Raw genomic sequence first — 20,197 nt, 5'->3', positions numbered from 1 at the left:
CCTGTGCTGGATTTCATATTCAAAAAAAAGCACAATTTTGCCAATGCTCACATGTTAAAATTTCTTAAAATTTAAAAGTTAGGGGAAATTCAATGTTAAAAAGTTAGAGTTTTATTAGGCACTATCACCAGCAGGAATTATTATTAATTTAAATTTTAAAATAATTAAGAGGTGATGAATCCTATCTCAATATTTTAGTTTGTATGCTGGGATTAGTAAAATTCTGGATATTTTGCTTTATGTCTGAAACACCAAAATGGCTTAGAGTATGTGTGAAGTTGGAAAGTTAAAACATTTCCATCATAAAAGTGACATTTAATGTGGTCATAAAAGCAAAGAATTTTCATTTATTTTTGTGAAAGCACATAAAGCATTTGTGGGTACTTCTTGATCTTTTATCCAGCTTTGATTTAAAAGAAAAATCCCAGAAAGTTGGCTATCTTGATACACAGATACTAATAATTATACGACTAATTAGTTACGGTCTCAGGTGAAAACCTCGGTTGAGAAAGTTTAGTTAAGGCACTGGTACAGTTCTACTTTTGTTGCTCAAGGGGAAGGGCAGATGCCATAAATGACACAAGAAGCAGGAAACTTAGAGGCTCTGGGACAGCAAAAATGCTTGCGGTCCCCCAGACTCCTCCTAACCTGTGGGACAGGCATATCCGGGGCCAGGTATGGCTGGAGGCATCCTGGGTGCTCCAGCAGAGGCATCCCAATTCTCTGATGCTCTGAATATTTTTGGAGGAGTTGAGAGGAGACAAATGAGGTCAGAAGACCCTGGGATTACTGTCACACTGGCATAAAAAACGTACTGTTCTTGGATGCCGATTGCCCAGGGAGATTAAAGCCCTGCACGAGGATCAGCTGCAGTCCTTGAAGCATCCCCGCCGAGCCAGGGCACCTGAGAGAGCCACAGGCTCATCCAGCACACCAGCTGCTGTCTATCTCTGTGACTCTGAAGCAGCTGTGCTTCATAGATTGAGACAAAACATCAAAAGCAAGAAGGCTTATCAAATTACAGCACAGTCTGTACATTGAAAAATATATTTTAAAAGATTTATTTGGACTTAAGAAATACTAACATATGACAGAATTTAAGTCAGTCAAAAATAATCTAAAATAAAATTAAAAACAAAACACATTTCCAAGTACACACATATGTATGTAATTCAGGGGATGGGTCTGATAAAGAACACAGTAGCTTTGTGTATTTAGAAGGCTTAAGTCACTGAGTAATTTTTGGTAATTATCAGATCTTAGAAAAGTGGGTCAAGAAGAAGAGTACAAATAATAGGACATAAAAGATTCAAATTATTTTCTATGTGGCCTTCCAATGAGAGCAATTTCACCTTTTAAAAATTGTGAAATTGGCTTATGAAATGGAGGCAAACCCTATAAAAGTCATTTCTTTTCTTAAAACTCTTTCTTGGTGTCTCATTGCACACAGATTAAAGTCCAAGCTCCCAAACGTGGGACTTAAGACTTCCTTCCATTGTTCCTGAGAACCAACATGGCAATCAATTCTTCCCACTTCCTGCCTCACATATTGCTTGTAATTCTTGACACACACACACCCCAGCTTTGTCTGTTGTGGTCTTTGTTCACAGTACCCACTCTGTCAGGACCTGCCATAACTCCTACCCTCACCCTCAAACAAAACGCACTTCAGGCAATACTTTCTCCAGGTAGCCTCTTCTAACTTCTCCAGACCAGGTTACGAACCCCTCTGTGTTTCTATAGACTCACGTTCCGGTCAATTACTGCACTTATTATATAATGATGTGTTCTGCTGTTTCTCTACCAACTAAACCATGAACCCCTTCAGGTAAGCAAATGAGTCTTAACCTCTGTATCCCCAGCACTTAGCAGAGTGTTTGCTGTGCTAGGCATTCAATAAATGTCTGTTGAAGAAAGGACTCAATGGTGTATTTATCGACATTCTTAATAACTCTTCAACCTAGTCTAATTGAAGGTGACTAGGGTTATAGAATTTTAGACAGTGAGTAGTAAACACAGACACATACAGTTGTTTTACTCCTTACTTACTGATGTTTTGGCCTCAGAGAACCAAAGATGTAGATAGGTATGTATTAAGTGTGAAGAATTGGGGATACTTCTGTGAGATTTTAGCCAACAGATGAAATGGAGAAAAGAAATAGGAAACTGTGTGGGGAGTAGGTCCACCAACCCAAAAGCAATATCCTGAGAGTGTTCAGATAATCTGGTTACAGATACAAAACTAAACATAAATTCTGTCTGCATCTACTGAAGGTGACATACATTGGGTGGTAAAGATGTCTCCTTAAAGAAGCTGAACGTGCATAACGTTTGTATTAATAAATTTAACCTTCACCATTACAGAATCCTACCTGCTTATCTGCAATAATTTATAAAATGGATAATACTTGAATTTTACTAAAATACTGATAATCATATATCTTAAGGACTGGAAGGGGTCGCAGAGCTAATCTGGTACAATATTTTATAGATGAAAGACACCAAGGCCAAGAGAAGCTAAATGACTGTTGAAGGTCACATAGCTAGTTAGAAAGACCAGGACTTTTGGAATTTTTACCATTAAATTCAGTTTTCCTTCTGCTATATAATGCCTGACAGGAAATTTCACTAATTTTCTCCTAAAATACATTAGTGAGCTTTGCATCCAATCTCAATAATAACAAGATCACTTTAGAAGAAAATTACTTTAATAAAAATAAATGAATTTTATTCAGATGAGATATTTCACAAACTATTCTCATATTATGGGAAATTTAGGTAAGAATAACTCCAAGATTGTTTCTGGGAGAAAAAAATTACTGAGCATTAAAATATTTTAATTTGTGTACTAGATTACTAGTTAATGAGAGCTGGATTTTATATAAGCCTTCTGAACCATTATTAATCATGTCACCACTCAGAAAAGAAACCTAATGAGCCAATTTATAGTCTCTTCAATTAACAGAAAGAAGACTTACAAATAACTCTGTTTCACTACAATTATTATTATTTTTAGCCATGCTATACACTCAGTGGGATGAGGCCATTCTTTCTTTCGCATGTAGCATTTTTCAAAGGATTTTTTTTTTTACTTAGTTTTTCAACTTGATAACCAAAGAACTGTATTTTCATAAAATACAGTTTTCAAAAATACATAAAATACAGCAAAGGCAAAACAAACCCTTAAAAACCTAACAGCTCTGTGTTTCTCTCCAAACAACTGACTGAACTATTCAAATAAGATTTCTTTTTGAGGAGGCCGGATGATTAAATTAGGTTATAAAAAAGCTAGCAGTGTGAGTGAGAGCTTCCATGGCTGTAACGCTTGAACAGCGATGCGGGTATGGCTTCCCTAGACTTTGAGCATGGTAAGCATGTTAGAGGAGTTACGAGGCTCTCCTCGTCTCACTGAGGCCATGCCAGGCACCAGAGCTGAGTGAAGGAAGAATCAGTACGCCATGCCAGCCTGTGAGGTTACGTGTGAGGTTACTTACCTGATTCCACCATAATAAATTCACCTGCAGCCATGTCTGTAGGTTCCCAATTTGAAAGCTTATAACTGTACCACAGTGAGGTACTTGTAGTCCTTGGTGCTGTGCCATGATAACTGGCCGACATTCTATGCTCCTATGGTAGTCACTATTTAATTCACTGGGCATAAGTGATACCCAAGTATTAACCAAAGTAAGTAACACTGATCATTGTGAAATTAAAAATGTAAGACACATTTATATCTATTAATATGTTTGAAAATGCTTACCCTTATAAAATTTCCATTGTTATATAAAAGCTTTCATGATGCAACTCTTAAATTTTAAAAAGTGCAGAGTAAAATTCTTAATCCTAAATTTTTGTCACTGTTCCTAAGGTTTATGACTGAAGTAAAAGAGAGAAACCCCCCAAACTGGTCATTTATGAAACCATAAATTCAGTGTGAAATCTGCTTCAAAACTACAAATTATTTCAGACAAATAAATATACATGTTCACATTTATAAAAATTTTCCACATTACTCATAAAAACAAGTCTCATAAAATTTACATACTGCATACAATAAAAATCAGTTCTAATGAAGATTTAGCTGTTATCCTCCTAAATAAAAAGTTGTGTTTGAGGTATCACTTTAAGACATGCCAATATGGCACATTTGTAAAACCACCCAGGAGTCTATCCTAAAAATCCTGCCCGACACAGCATCATCTTTATGAGACTTACTGATAGGCTGAACTAGACTTGTCTTTTTAAACAATGAAGAAATATTTTAATCGTTATGAAAACAACGGAGGCAGGTACTAGAAACTGCATTTCATAAAACAGTAAAACTGTTGTAAATATTTTCATTATCATCTTCCTGCCGATACTATTGATTTAAAAAGTCCTAGTCAAGACCAATAAAGCAGTTTCATCTCCCAAGACATCCAAAAAGTGGCTAGAGATTTTAAAACAACAGAGAAGAATTTCACTATCTTTATACATGATCATAGGATATAAAGCTATTAAGTTTTTCAGTGTTAAGAGCAAAGCATTATCCCCTACCTCACTTTACACTGGAAGGTGGACACTTGGTTCAGCAATACGCATTAACTGCTGGGCAGACCACCCGTGTTGACTGCAGTAAAGCCATTTACAATCAGCTTACGAAGCAATAACACTAGTCAGACACACAGAGCTACGAATACCAAAAATGATGTTTTGTATGTACAAATATCCACACTTGGATAATAAGACTGATTCAACACTTTACAGTCATACCATACTAAAAATATATTGCCAGAGGATAATGGTCCCATATATGAAAAAGATGTCTATACGGAAAAGGCTGGGATTTATTGCAAAGCATAATTATATAGCAAATTTCAAGGAAGGTCAAATAATTTTAAAAACCAAAATTTGTATTTTAATGGCTTAGGCCAAAGTCTCGGTTATTTTTTGGAGACTTCAGAACTAGTAGAGGTGGAAGAATGCTTTTCCTTTTTTCTCCTCTTTTTTTCCTTTTTGTGATGTTTCCCCTTTTTTGATTTATTCTTTTTTTCTTTTTTCTTCTCTTTCTTCTGATATTTTTGTTTCTTTTGTTTTGAAGTGTCCTCTTCAGTGGAACTGGATGAATAAGACCTATGAGCAACAATACATACTGACTGATCACTGCATTTATGGCTGGCAGGTAAACTTAAATGGGATGTGAACTGCCTTAAATCCTTCTTGGAGCAAGGTGGGGGTATAAACAAAGAAACTCAAAATGTGCTTTATATATTTGTATTCTCTTAAAATGATGAATTTAGAATTTTTGCTACTTGGTCACAGAAACCGGCAAAAGAAATCTCTCTATTCTGTTCAACTGTAGTCATGAGTTTTATATTTAGTAAGGAAGAAATGATTTCTCTGTGATTTTCAGCTTTTCATCCTGTCATACTCTTCAAAATCTTACAAGGCAAACAAAGTGGCGTCACCAAGCCTCATTGTACACACAATTCACTGTGTATGGAATAACTTTTAGCATATTCTCTTAAAAGAGCCACAAAAGGATGCAATTATATAAAAAGGGCTATAATTGTACCTCAGGATAAATGGATGAAAGCTGAACATTAGCAAAATAAAAGCACTTTTGTTAATTCTTTTGATTTTTCAAGTTCAAGTACTTGATGCCTCTAGAAGCAGAGTGATACAGATGAACACTTGCAAAATAATTTTCACTAGTTACAGAAAAGATGCTTTTAAATAATACTCTATATAAATGAATGAGGATGATTTATCATTATACTTTATTTTTCTAATATTACTCTAATACTAAATTGGAAAACAAGCTGTAGAATTGCTTCCTCTAATATTAAAAAGGAAAAAAAAAATAACAAAAACCAGAAAAAGCCATCTCTTAAGATCTTACATGCAGAGATGTGCCACAATTTTCCTCCCCTAAACCCCAAATATGCGTGACAAGACAGAAACTGAATTAATTTGAAATAAAAAAGGCATCTTAAGAGATAGTTCAGTGATCTACACATTAGAAGTTAAAACCCAAGCTAAGAAGCCCTGACAGAGACACATGGGAGGAGAAAAGCGCGTGAGACTACAGGTTGTATCTGCACAATGCTTCCTGTGAAGTCCTTGACTGCCGTCCTCATTTAGGGACGCTGAATTTCCCCCGATTCTGTAATGTCTTCCCTTCTCTCCCTTGTCTGCTTCCTAGACTTCCACCATTTCTGAACTTATTTTCTCATGTATTCTCCTGCTCCCTCTTCAACTCTGTTATTCTCAACTCTTGTCTGTTTTCCTGTTTTAAAGACCCTGCTTGACCTCTGAATTCTGACCAGAGCTGCTTCTCTTCCTGCACATTTTTCTTTGGCTTTTTGGTCCTGGATTCTCACTTTTAGGGGAAAATATTCGACTTTGACATAACAACTCTATTAGGTGGCATTATCTCTGCCAAGTGTGCCCAGAAAAGTTCACTTAATTTCAGTCCCCGTCTGAGGCCTGTGAGGCCCAAGGCAGTGAAGCTTGACTAAGTAATCTGTTACTATAAACAAGAATACTAGAATTTGGAAGAAAATAGATAATCCTACTTTTCCTATAAGCAATCCACTTTGCCGTGCAAATGATTCAACAATACACTAGTCAGACTATACAATACACTGGGCTCCACCTTCCTATTATTCTTTAACTCTCAACACTTGAAAGTGACCTAACTTTTCCTATTTATAAAATTAAACGTTAAAATGTATATATTAAATGCACAGTGACAACACCTGAGTTACAGAACCTACTGTCAGAGAACTGGGGTCCAAGCCAGATATTACTACTGCCAAGTGCCTTAAAAAAAAGTCAGTATGTGTATGTTTACTCTAGTATAAATGAAACTGCTCTCATCAACCATGGAAGAAGTTGCCTCTTAATTTTTGATCAATTTGTTTAACCAGTTAGTTGTTAAAAGAGTTGATACTAAAAACTCATAGGTGACTACTGAGGGTTCTGAAAGATGTGAAGGAATTTTTAGCAAGACAAGTGAATACATAAATCCTCTTAATAAATTAATTTCTTAGCCATGGCAATGATATTTTGAGAATACAAATATCTAAGCGCCAACTTCATATATATGAGGACAAAATACATATGTGAAGAATATAAACATATGTCCTATTAAAAGCTTAGCTGATCTTCTAAAACGTAAAATTCTAGAATACAAATAGAATACACAAAAGAAGGGGAGAGGATTGTTATTTATCTATATCTACATTTGCTCCAAAAAGAAAATTTAAAGTGTCTGACTGTTGACTTTATTTTTGATTCCTGACATAAAGGACTTTGTTATTTTACTGAAAAAACTGAACCTCTAACTGCCACTAAGAAAAAAATTAATGTTAAATTAATGGGACTATAGATGAAAAATAAAATTTTATAATCCATCCTGGATTCACAGTCTTGCTCTTTGAAAAAAAAAAAAGGATGTTAAAAAAATACCTTTTCCTTTTCTTTTTCAACTTGATTTTCTCTTTGCTTTTTGCTTTTTTCTTCTCCTCTTCTTCATTTATTCCTGTGTGTTGAGGGGAAAGAATCAGGTTAGCATCAGTCTATATACTAATATAGTTTGTATACATTTTTTGATTTTGGTTGCTGGTTGGTGAATTTCACTGGTAAGGATACTGTACTTTTCTTGTAACAATTTTAAGATTTATTTTTATTTTATTTTACTTTTGTGAGGAAGACTGGCCCTGGGCTAACATCTGTGGCAATCTTCCTCTATATTTTTTATATGTAGGATGCTGCCACAGCACAGCTTGATGAGCAGTGCACAGGTCCCCAATTTTTTTTCTCTTTTGAAAAATAGATTGTGGCATATATAATATTTTGTGCAACTTCTTTCTTTCATTTAACACTTTTTTGAATATTCAATTATTCTAACACCATTTGTTGAAAAGGCCATCCTTCCTACACAGAATTGCCTTTTCACCTTTGTCAAAAATCAGTTGGACTTCTGCTTCTTGGAAGATGGACTAAATGTACTTTTCCTATGCCTTCCTTTAAGTACAACTAAAACCCTTAGATATTACAAAAATAAACATAAGAAGACTCTAAAAGGTGGAAAGAAGACAGACCAGCTAGGGATCTCAAAATCCAGAGAATGAGACAGTAGTGAGTTCCCTGGAATTTCTTTTTGCTTTGTATAGCCCGGACTTGAAGATGAAGAAGCTGGCAACCAAGCAATGTCAACAGCTACAGACAAAACTGTCCCAACAAAAGCATGCTCTCTCTAGCCAAAGGACCAAGAAAGGGACAGCCTAGTGACAGGAAACTTTTAGATAATAACTGCCTAACTCCAGCCAAACATCACAGATAAAACTATGGCAACACCTCCACCCATGCCAGCAAAGGCCGAGTGAGGAATAGATTTCCCCCTGTGAGTCTGTGATGAGGTGCCCCAACCTCCCTGCTTGAGAAGTATAAGTAAGGAGCCAGGACTTTCATGCCCACTCACCAGTAATTAGACCTCCACTAACAATCTAACAATGTCAGTGGAAACCATATGGAGAGCCGGGACTTCCACCACCATACAGCACTAATGAGGCCCCCTCTCATTTATGCTAAAATGTTGTCAGAAGAGATTTAATGAAAGTCAAGGCTTTCACCACCAGTTGCCAGTAACAAAACCAACCCTACCATGGGATACCATATAGAGAGTTGGAACTCCTACCCTCACCCAGCAGTAACAAGGAGCCATGCCCACCTTGGGTGCTGGTGGAGGCTGAGTGAGGAAACAGGTTTTCTATCTCCACCTAGCAGTAACAAGGTGTCATCCTCACTTTCCCTTCTAGGAAAATCAGATAAAACAGAAGGTCTAAAGAAAAGCCAGAGTTTAATGATATAAGATAAAAATGTCCAAATTTCAAATGAAAAGAACTCATTCAAATCAAGAACCAGGAAGACCTCAAATTGTATAAAAAATGAAGCAATCAATAGATGACAACACTTTAATGAGAGAGATATTAGAATTGTCTGAAAAAGATTTTAAAGCAGCCATCATAAAAATGCTTCAATGAACAATTATGAACATGCTTGAAACAAATGAAAAAATAGAAAGCCCCAAAGAAACAGAAAATCCAAAGAACAGAAATTTTAGAACTAAAAATACAATAAACTGAAATAAAAAGCTCAGTGGATGGGCTCAACAGCAGAATGGAAGGCACTGAAGAAATAATCACTGGAGTGGAAGACAGAACAATAGAAATCACCCAATCTGAACAATGGAGAGAAAACAGACTTAAAGAAAAGAATAGAGCCTTAGGGAACTGTGAGACAATAACAAAAGATCTAATATTTATGTGACTGGAGTCATGGAAGGTTAGGAGGATAAAGAAGACGGTGATGAAAAAGTATTTGAAGAAACAACAGCTGAAAACTTCCTGAATTTGGCAAAAGAAATAAACCGGCAGATTCAAGAAGCTAAGTGAATCCCAAACAAGATAAACCAAAGAAATCTATATCAAGACACATCATAATTACACTTTTGAAAACTAAAGACAAAATAAAGCAGCCAGAGAAAAATGATATGTTACTTATAGGAGTAAAACAATTAGAATGAAAGCAGATTTCTTATCAGAAAACACGGAAGCCAGAAGGAAGTGGCATAACATTTTTTAAGTGGTGAAAGAAAAGAACTATCAACCTGGAGTTCTCTACCCAGTGAAAATATTCTTCAGGAATGAAGAAGAAATCAAGACATTCTCAGATAAAGGAAAACTAAAAGAATTTGTCACCAGCAGACGTACCATATGAGAATGGCTAAAGAAAGTTCCTCTAAATGGAAAGGAAATAATAAAAGAAGGAATCTTGGAACATCAAGAAGAAAAAACACAGTAAGCAAAAATATGGGTACAACAGGCTTTCCTTCTCTTGAGTTTCTAAATTATGTTTGATGGTGGAAACAAAAACTATAACACTGCTGTCTGATGTGGTTCTCAACGTATGCAGAGGACATATTTAGGACAAGTGTATTGTAAATGAGAGAGGGTAAAGGGACATAAAGAGAGGTAGGGTTTCTGTGCTTCACTTGAACTGGTAAAATACCACTGGATTGTAATAAATGATGAATATATAATGTAATCCCTAGAGTAATCACTAAAAATGCTACATAAAACACCACATAAAAATTAAAAAAACACTATGAATATATTCAAAGACACTACAGATGAATCAAAATGAAATTCTACAAGAGTTCAAGTGACACTATTGATAAATCAAAGCACTATGGGTAATTCTAAAAAATGTGCAAGTAACCCACAGGAAAGTAAGAAAAAGAAAATAGAGGAATGAAAAACAAAACACAGAAAGCAAATAATAAAATAGCAGAGTTAGCCCTAACATATAAATAATTACATTACATTTTTAAAAGGATATCAATTAAAAGAAATTGGCAGATTGGCTTGAAAAATATGACCCATCTATATACTGTCTACAAGACTCTCACCTCAAATGTAATGATATAGGCATGTTGAAAGGAAAAGGATAGAAATGGTTATGTCGCACAAACATTATCAAAGGAAAGCTAGAATGGAAAGCTAGAGCTATACTTATCAGATAAAATAGACTTCAGGACAAAGAAAATTACCAGTGAAAGAAAGGAACATTATATAATGATAAAAGTTCAACTCACCAACAAGATATAGCAATCCTAAATGTATGTGTGCCAGGCAACAGAGCTGAAAAAATCCACTATGGTAGTAGAAGATTTCAACATCCTTCTCTCAGTAATTGATAAAACTATACATAAAGTTATCAAGGATATAGAAAAACTCAAAAACACCATGAATCAACAGAATCTAAACAACGTTTAAAAAATACCCAGAAAGAGGAGATATACACATTTTTTTCTCAAGTGCCTACAGAACATAGACCAAGATAGAATATGTCCTGGGCCATAAAGCAAACCTCAACAAACTTAAAAGAACTGAAATCATACAGAGTATGTCTCTATCTTCAATGGAATAAATGAGAAATCAATGACAGAGAGATAACAGAAAAATCTCCAAACACTTGGAAATAAAATAACACACTTTTAAATAATCCATTAAGCAAAAAGGAAGTCACAAGGAAAATAAGAAAATACATTGAGTTGAATGAAATTGAAATATAACATATCAAAATTTGTGCAACACAGCTGAAGCAGTGCTGAAAGGGGAAACTCAAGCACTAAATGCTTACAATAAAAAAGAACAAAAGTCTCAAATTAATAATCTAACCTTTCATCTCAAGAACCTAGGGGAAAAAAAGCTAAGTAAACCCAAAACAAATAAAAGGAAGAAGATAAAGAACAGGAATTAACGAAATTAAAAACAGAAGAAAAATTAAGAAAAACAATGAAATAAAGCACTGGATCAATAAAGCTGACAAATCTCTAGCAAAACCATGAAAGAAAAAATACAATATCAGGAATAAAACAGAGGATATCACTATAGACCCTGCAGACATCAAAAGGATAAGTAAATACTATGAACAAGTCTACAAATATAAATTTGACAACTTACACAGTACACAACCCTTTCTCAAAAACACAAATTGCCACCAGTCTTCTAATATGAAATAGGTAATTTAAATAACCCTTTAACTATTAAGGAAATTGAATTTGTAATCAACCCCCCACCCCCAAATCTCCAGGTCCAGAAATTTCACTGAAGAATTCCATCAAACATTTAAAGAATTAACACCAATTTTACAGTCTTATCCAAAAAATAGAAGAGAATGAAACTCTTCTCAATATTCCACAAAGCTAATGTTACTCTGATACCAATATCAGACTAAAACAGTACAAAATAAGAAAACTGCAGACGAATAACTCTCATGAATATAGGTGTAAAAATCCTTAACAAAATATCAGCAAATAGAATATTTCAAAAATCAATTAATGTAATCCACCATCTTAACAGGTTAAATAAGAAAAATCATAAGATCATACCAATCAATGCAGACAATGTAGTTGGCAAAATGTGACACCCAGTCATGACAAAAACTCTCAGAAAAAACAGGAATAGAGGAAAACTTCCTCAACTTGATAAAGAGCAGCTACAAAAAACTTACAGCTAACAGTACACTTAATAGTGAAAATCTAAAAGCTCTTGTCCCCTAGGACTGGAATCCAGGTAAGGAGGTCATCTCTCACCACTCTTTGTCAACATAGTGCTATAAGTTCTAGCCACTGCAATAAAGCAAGAAAAGGAAATAAAAGCCTTACAGATAAAAGGTGAGAAATAAAACTGTTACTCTTTGCAGATGACATGGTGGTTTACAAAGAAAATACCAAGGAATCTACAAAAAACTGCTAGAACTAATCAGTGACTTCAGCAAGGATAGAAGATAAACATACACAAATCAACTGTATTTCTATTACTAGTAATGAATACATAGACAACAAAATTAAAAATACACCATTTACAATTTTTCAAAAAAAGAAGAAAAATATTTATACATATAAATCTAATAAGACATGTATAGTATTTAATACTGAAAACTATACAATGCTAAGGAAAGTAATCAAAGATCTAAATAAATGAAGAGACAGACCATGTGTTGAAGACTCAGCATAGTAAAGATGTCAGTTCTCCCCAAATTGATATACATGTTTAATGCAATTCCTATCAAAATCTCAGCAAGATTTTTTGTAGATATAGACAACATTATTCTAAAATTTATGTTGAAGGGAAAAGGAACTAGAATAATTAAAACAATTTTGAAAAAGAAGAATAAAGTGGGAAGAATCAGTTTATCTAATTTCAAGACTTATTATATAGCTAAAGTAATCAAGACTGTGTGGTATTGGTGCAGGGATGGACACATAGATCAATGGAACAGAACAGAAAACCCAGAAACAGACCCACACAAATATGACCAACTGATTTTTGGCAAAAGTACAAAAGAATCAATAGAGAAAAGATGGCCTTTCAACAAATAGTGCTGGAAAAACTGGTCACCTTTAAGCAAAATAACAAACCTTGACCTAAGTGTCATGTCTTATAGAAAAATCAACTCAAAATGGATCATGGACTTAAATGTAAAATGTAAGACTATAAAAGCTTTAGAAGAAAGAAAAAGAAGACCAACTTTGGGATCTAGAGATAGGCAGAGAGTTCTTATACTTCACAGTAAAAGCACAATCTATAATAGGAAAAATTGAAAAATTGTACTTTATCAAAATTAAAAACTACTACTCTGTGAAAGACCTATTTAGAGAACGAAAAGACAAGCTACATATCAGGAGAAAATATTTGCAAACTGGAGATCCAACAAAGGACTACTATCTAGAATATATAAAGAACTCAACATTCAGCAGTAATGAAATGATGTTTAACATCATTAGCCATTAGGGAAACACAAATTAAAACCATATTGAGATATAACTACACATCTATCAGAATGCTAAAATAAAAAATAGTGACGACACTAAATGCTGGCGAGGGTGCAGAGAAACTGAGTCACTCACACATTTCTGTAAGGGATGTAAAATAGTATAACCACTCTGGAAAACAGTTTGGCAGTTTATTAAGAAACTAAACATGCAACTACCATACAACCTAGCAATTGTACTCTTAGGTATTTATCTCATAGAAATGAAAATGTATGTTCACCCAAATCCTGTTAATATTAACTTTATTTGTAATAGCCCCAAACTGGAAACAAGTCAGCTGTCCTTCAATGGGTGAATGGTTAAACAAACTGTGTTATATCTACACTACAGAATACTATTCAAGAATAAAAAGAAACAAACTATTGACATAGGCAACAACCTGAGTGAATCTCGAGAGAAGTAGTGAAAAAAGCCGATCTAAAAAGGTCACATACCATATGACCCCATTTATAAAACATTTTTGAAATTACAAAATTATAGAAATAGATAGCAAATTTTTGATTGCAGAGATTAAGAAGGTAGTAAGGATAAGAGGGAAGTGGGTGTGGTTATAAAAGGGCAATATGAGTGATCCTTGTAGTGACAGAAATATTCTGTATCTGGACTGTAGCTAAGTCACTATCCTGGTTGTGATGCTTTACTACAATTTTGGAAGGTGTTACCATTGAGGGAAACTGGGTAAAGGGTACAAAGCGCTCTCTGGATTAGTTCTTACAGTGGCATGTGAATCTACAACTATCCCCAAATAAAGTTTAATTTAAAAAGTCATTTGGCCATATGGGTCTAGTCTGTTCCACTGATCTATCTCTACATCAATACCACACTGTCTTGATTACTTGTAGCTTTACAGTAAATCCTGAAATTAAGTTGTGTTAGTCCTCCAACTTTATTACTCCTTTTTGAAGTATTTTGGCTATTCTAGGTTCTTCACATTTCCACAAGAACTTTAGAATCGGCTTGTCAATTTCTAAAACAGCCTGCTGGAATTTTGATTGTGATTAGTTTGAATCTGTAAGTCAAGTTGGGAAGAAGTGACATCTTAAAAAGCTTGAATCTTCTATTCCATGAATATAGTATATCTTTTGATTCATTCCTTTCTTTAATTTCCCTCAGCAATGTTTTGTATGTTTCTGTCTTGCACATCTTTTGTCAGATTTATCCCTAAATGTTTCATATTTTTAATGCTATTATAAAAGGTATTTTCAAAATTTCAATTTTTTTTTTTTGAGGAAGATTAGCCCTGAGCTAACATCTGCTACCAATCCTCCTCTTTTTGCTGAGGAAGACTGGCCCTGAGCTAACATTCATGCCCATCTTCCTCCACTTTACATGTGGGATGCCTGCCACAGCATGGCTTGACAAGCAGTGCGTAGGTCCACACCTGGGATTCGAACTGTCGAACCCCAGGCCACCAAAGCAGAATGTTTAATCTTAACCGCTGCACCACTGGGCTGGCTCGCAAAATTTCAATTTTTGATTGCTTATTACCAGCATACAGAAATACAATTAATTTTTTTGCCCATTGAATGATCTGATATTCTACAACTTTGCTATAAACTCAGATATTAGTTCTAGAAGCTCTTTTGGTAGATTCCCTAGGATTTCTACACAGATGATCAAGTCATCTGCAAATAAAGACAGTTTTTACTCTTTCCTTTCCAAACTGGATGCCTTTGATTTCTTTTTCTTGCCTTATTGCCTGGTTAGAATCTCTACTATAATGTTGAATAGAAGTGGTAGGAGTAGACATCTTCACTTTGTTCCTTATGTTATGGAAAAATTCAGTCTCTTACCATTTAGTATGATGTAATCTTTCAGTTTTTTATGATGTCCGTTATCAAGCTGATGAAGTTCCCTTCCTTTCCTTGTTTGCTGAGAATTTTTATCAGAAATGGAAGATGGACTTCCTCAGATAATTTCTTAAAATATTGTAATTATCATACAGGTGTTCTTTTTTAGTCTGTTAAAAACGGTGAATTACACTGACTGATTTTTGAATGTGAAACAAATCTTGTATTCTGGGATAAACTCCACTTGATCATAACATAGCATCCTTTTTACAATTGCTGGATTTGATTTGCTAAAATTCTTCTAATTGCTTAAAGTTCTCTTTGTGTCTGTATTTATGGGGATACTTTTCTTGCAGTATCGTTATCTGGTTTTGTTATCAGGGTAATGCTGATCTTATAAATTGAGTTGCAAAGCATTCCTTCCTCTTCAACTTTTAAATGCTCAGTAGAATTCATGAGAGAAGGTATTCAGTTATGGGGTTTTCTTTGTTGAAAGTTTTTAAACTAAACATTTAACTTCTTTAATAGATGCAGGCTAGTTTATCTATTTCTTCTTGAAAGAGTTTTGGTAGTTTATGTCTTTCAAGTAATTTGTCCATTTTATCTAAGTTGTCCAATTTATTGGCATAAGGTGGTTCATAATAGTCCCTTACTTTAGTATCTGTATCATCTGTATTGTTGTCACTTCTTTCACTTCTGATATGGGTAATGTATGACATTTCTTATTTATTGATTTATTTTTTACCTGATCAGTTTGGATAGCGATTTTTCAATTTTATAGGTCTTCTCAAAGAATTGGCTTTTGGTTTCACTGATTTTCTCTACTTTCCATTTCACTGATTTCATTTTATTACTTCCTTTCTTCCCCTTACTTTGGGTTTCATTTGCTCTTCTTTTTCTAGTGTGGTAAGGTAGAAGAAGTCATAAATTTGAGACATTTTTTCATTTCTAATACAGGCATTTAATGCTGTAAATTTGTCTCTAAGTACTGCTTTAGGGCTATCCCATAAATATTATGTTGTGTTTTTATTTTCATTCAGTCCAAAATACTTTATAATTCCCTTTTGCTTTTTTTCTTTGATCCCATGGGTTATTTAGAAGTGTGTTGCATTACAGATATTTGGGAATTTTCCAGAAAGCTATCAGTTATTGATTTCTAATTGAATTTCCTTGTGGTTAGAAACATACTTTGCATAACTTGAATCCTTTAAAATTTACTGAGACTTGTTTTATAGCACAGAATAAGATTTATCTTGGTAGATGTTCTCTGTGCACTTGAAAAAAACAAAAACAAAAACGTGTTCTGCTCTTGTTGGGTGAGGTGTTCTGTAATGCTAAATAGTTCAAGTTGGGTGACAATGTTATTTAAGTTTTCTATGTCTTTTCTGATTTACTGTCTACACGTTCCATCAATTATGAGAGAGGTGTGTCTAAATCTCCAACTATAACTGTGGATTTGTGTATCTACAGGGATTTTCCCTGGTAGTTCTAACAGGATTTGCTTCATATATTTTAAATTTTGTTATTCAGTGCATAAACACTTAGTATTTTTATGTCCTCTTGACTGACTCTTTTATCAATTATGAAAAAAACCTCTTTATCCCTAGTAATATTCTTTGTTTTGAAATCTACTTGGTCTGACATTAAAATAATCATTTTAGCTTTTTCTTGAGTAGCTGTCTTCTTTTAGTAGCTACAATAAGTTCAGAATAACTGCTGTAAACATGTCCACCAAAAAAAGATGGGAGAAAGTAAGCAAACAGTAGCTATGAAAATAATTTCCTCTTCCATCTAGGAATGATGGGTAAGGAGCCCACGAACTAGATTATATAGATAAATTAGTTCTAATAAAAACAAAATAATCCTAGAATTCAATAAACCTTTTTTCCTGGCCATCTACCCTTAGGAACTAGCAGTACTGACGAGGGTAGGCAGTACACTCCTAAGCTATGAGAATTCAAGCACTGAAGACAACAGTTTATTTTAGATAGTCCAGTGTTTGTATACTACCACTCTTAAAACTATTCCACCTCTATTTATTGAGGTTCCTTCTGAGACAGGATGCTGAAATGTACATAGGCATAGCAGGGAAAATAATCTGAGTTTTTGCAAACTAATAATTTCTTGGAAAATGATACAACCAAGCTTTGGAGTACAAAATAGAAGACAAGAAGGTCCTTATGTACTTTAGCACTTAAATTTTGTAATGTGGTGGTCTCTTATGTAACATACGGGAGTCAGAGGTTATGATGCACGGCTTAGAGACAGCTTTGGGGTAGTATGGAAGGCCCATCCTAGCAGTACCACGCAGGCTCAGTCACTAGATCCTTGCATGTCTGTCATCAGGTTTGTAGCTACTCCAGCTCTTTTAAATACGAGACTAGGCAGTTACAAACCTAGATCCATTAATCTAAATTTCCCATTCCCTCTGTGTCTTCCAATCAGCTACTTGCAATATCTTTTGTAGCTGTCTTACAAAAAGCACATTTTGAGGGGCTGGCCCCGTGGCCGAGTGGTTAAGTTCGCGCGCTCCGCTGCAGGCGGCCCAGTGTATCGTTAGTTCGAATCCTGGGCGCGGACATGACACTGCTCATCAGACCACGCTGAGGCAGCGTCCCACATGCCACAACTAGAAGAACCCACAACGAAGAATACACAACTATGTACCGGGGGGCTTTGGGGAGAAAAAGGAAAAAATAAAAAAGTCTTTAAAAAAAAAAAAAGCACATTTTGAGCCAAATATAGGCTTTACTCCAATTATCCTACAAATTCCTTCAAGCCCTATCTTTATGAAGCTTGAAACCACAATTGTAGGTCATTCATTTGAATCTGATCCCAGCAGTTACTGAAGGGATGGGGAGAAACGATATGGCAATACAATGCAAATGTCTGATTTTGGTATTTTCTCCCAGGTAGTTTTCAGAGTCAACTACCTTTAAATAAAATCAAGTATGAACTTAACATAAAACTCTCTTAAACAAAACAAACTAAACTAAAAATCCAAACTAAGCCAAAAACCCCCAAATTTGTCAAAATACAACATTTCTTTTCTGGACTGAACTAAAAGAATATCGTAAAAAATTAAGGGATGAGATATGAAGAGAGGACTACCTCTTAAATACAGGCAAATTGAAGACTAATATTACATAATAGTAGGTAAAATAGAAGGAGAAAAAAAATCCATACTCTTAAATTTCTTGGGTCCTTCGTAAAATCCTTTTACCTTGACTTTATGCATACTGTACCATAAATAGATCTTCAGATATATGCTACTATCAGTAACAATTCCAAAGGTAAGTTTCTTAAGGAAATCCAAAATGCAGTATAAAATCTTAACAAGCAGCTTTCTGAAGCACTGTAGTGCCATCAGATGTAAGCAAGTTCACATACACACACACACACACACACACACACACAGAATGTGAGTCAGGAAGACCTTACGATCCTTCCTATAAATTGACTGTTTGGTCTTTCCCTTTTCATAGCACCGGTGATATAATCTTCTAAGGCTGCACAGGTCCCAGGTTATTATAATAAGACAATAACACTCTTTCCTATCCACGTTAAGTCCTACTCTCACATTTTCTAATTTGCATCAAAATTTGACATATTTGTCATTTAGACTTCTTTTGTTTGTCTTAAATGAAAGATATTAGAGGCCAGGCCCAGTGGCCTAGTGGTTAAGTTCAGCACTCTGCACTTCAGGGGCCCAGGAAGTTCCCTACATCACTTGTCTTTCAGTGGCCATGGTGTGGCAGCAGCTCATATACAAAAAGAGGAAGATTGGCAACAGAAGTTAGCTCAGGGCAAATCTTTTTCAGCAAAAAAAAAAAAAGGAATAAAATCCCAAATCCAAAAAAAAAAAAAAGAGATATTAAATCTTTTCTTTTAAATCTTTAAATGAAAGACATTAAGATAGTAAATGCAATGAAAAATATGCAATATAATAGAAGCAAATACAAAAGAGGCAAATAGAAAACAGAACTTTTACAAAAATAAGTTTGACTTGATTTTTTGGTGATATTTCTTTGTCTTCCCTTTCATGTCTTTATTTCACAACAACAGAACAACTAAACATTCTTTGCTTTCTCCTGGCTCACTATTTTTATGATGTCATTTTTTAAAAAAACAACATATTCAAAAGCTTCCTACCTCTAAGGACCAAGGAAAGATTCAAGGAGCCCCCAGGACTATCTAAAGGATGCAGGATGAGAACTCACACTCAGTAGGTCAGTGTTTTACCCTCGCCCCTTTTGAGATTCTGAGCAGTATCAGAAAGTTATCACTGGAACTAAGAACCACAACCTCTGCACTTCTTTCCTCCACGTACCATGGAACCAATCTATTGCTTATTTGGGTAGGGGTCTCTGGGCTTCCATTAGGTAACCATGAAATAAATATGGATCCCTTTTATAATAATTTCTATTGGAATCTGCATGATATGCTGGAATGAGTACTGTCCTGGGTGGGAGTCATGAGACTTGGAAACAAGTTCTGAGCCTTTAAGTGACCAAGGGCAAGCATATCTTTTAAAGGAAAAAAAAGCTCAATTGAGTCAGTCATTCTCAATATGAGGTTAGGGGAAAGCTGATTCTAATAAAGAAGGTTTACCAGCTACTCCTCATCCTGGAGATTATGATATGTTAACTCCCTCTCCTTCCTCCCAGGGTGGATTTGTCCCAGGTCTTCTGATTGAAAATCACCTCTAGAATAAACCACTATTCATAAGAGGAGTGTACTTTATCTTTGAAGATGGACGTGGTGAAGAAAAAAAGGTCAAGAACCAATAGACTGGATGATCTCTAAGGTAGAGATTGTAATGAAAACAGTATAGGCAAGAAGCCTGGATGATGGTGCTGGCTTTACTGTGACCAGTTACTAACTTTGGGAAGTCATTTGTCCTCATCTTCCTTTTCTATAAAACCAGGTGTTTAAACTATGTGTTCTCTAAGATCCTTCCTAATTCTAAAGCTTAATGCATTTATTAAAAAAATAGGGCAGTGTAGATGGATGGGGTAGA

At 34.9% G+C, this 20,197-nt stretch overlaps 1 protein-coding gene across 1 annotated transcript in view; it reads right to left on the bottom strand.

Moving 5' to 3' along the window:
* Nucleotides 1–2,925: 2,925 nt before the first annotated feature.
* Nucleotides 2,926–20,197, bottom strand: part of SREK1IP1 (SREK1 interacting protein 1) — a 50,657-nt gene continuing 33,385 nt past the window's right edge. The window contains exons 4-5 of the mRNA XM_046672332.1: nt 7,453–7,525; nt 2,926–5,112 (exon numbers count right to left, since the gene is read on the bottom strand). Coding sequence (XP_046528288.1) covers nt 4,923–5,112; nt 7,453–7,525 — 263 coding nt within the window. The 3' untranslated portion in view covers nt 2,926–4,922. The remainder of the gene's footprint in view (nt 5,113–7,452; nt 7,526–20,197) is intronic.

This window comes from Equus quagga, chromosome 9 (genome assembly GCF_021613505.1).
Source record: "Equus quagga isolate Etosha38 chromosome 9, UCLA_HA_Equagga_1.0, whole genome shotgun sequence".
Lineage (NCBI taxonomy): Eukaryota > Metazoa > Chordata > Mammalia > Perissodactyla > Equidae > Equus > Equus quagga.
Note: the sequence above shows the minus strand (reverse complement) of the source record. Positions and strands in the feature narration are given on the sequence as shown.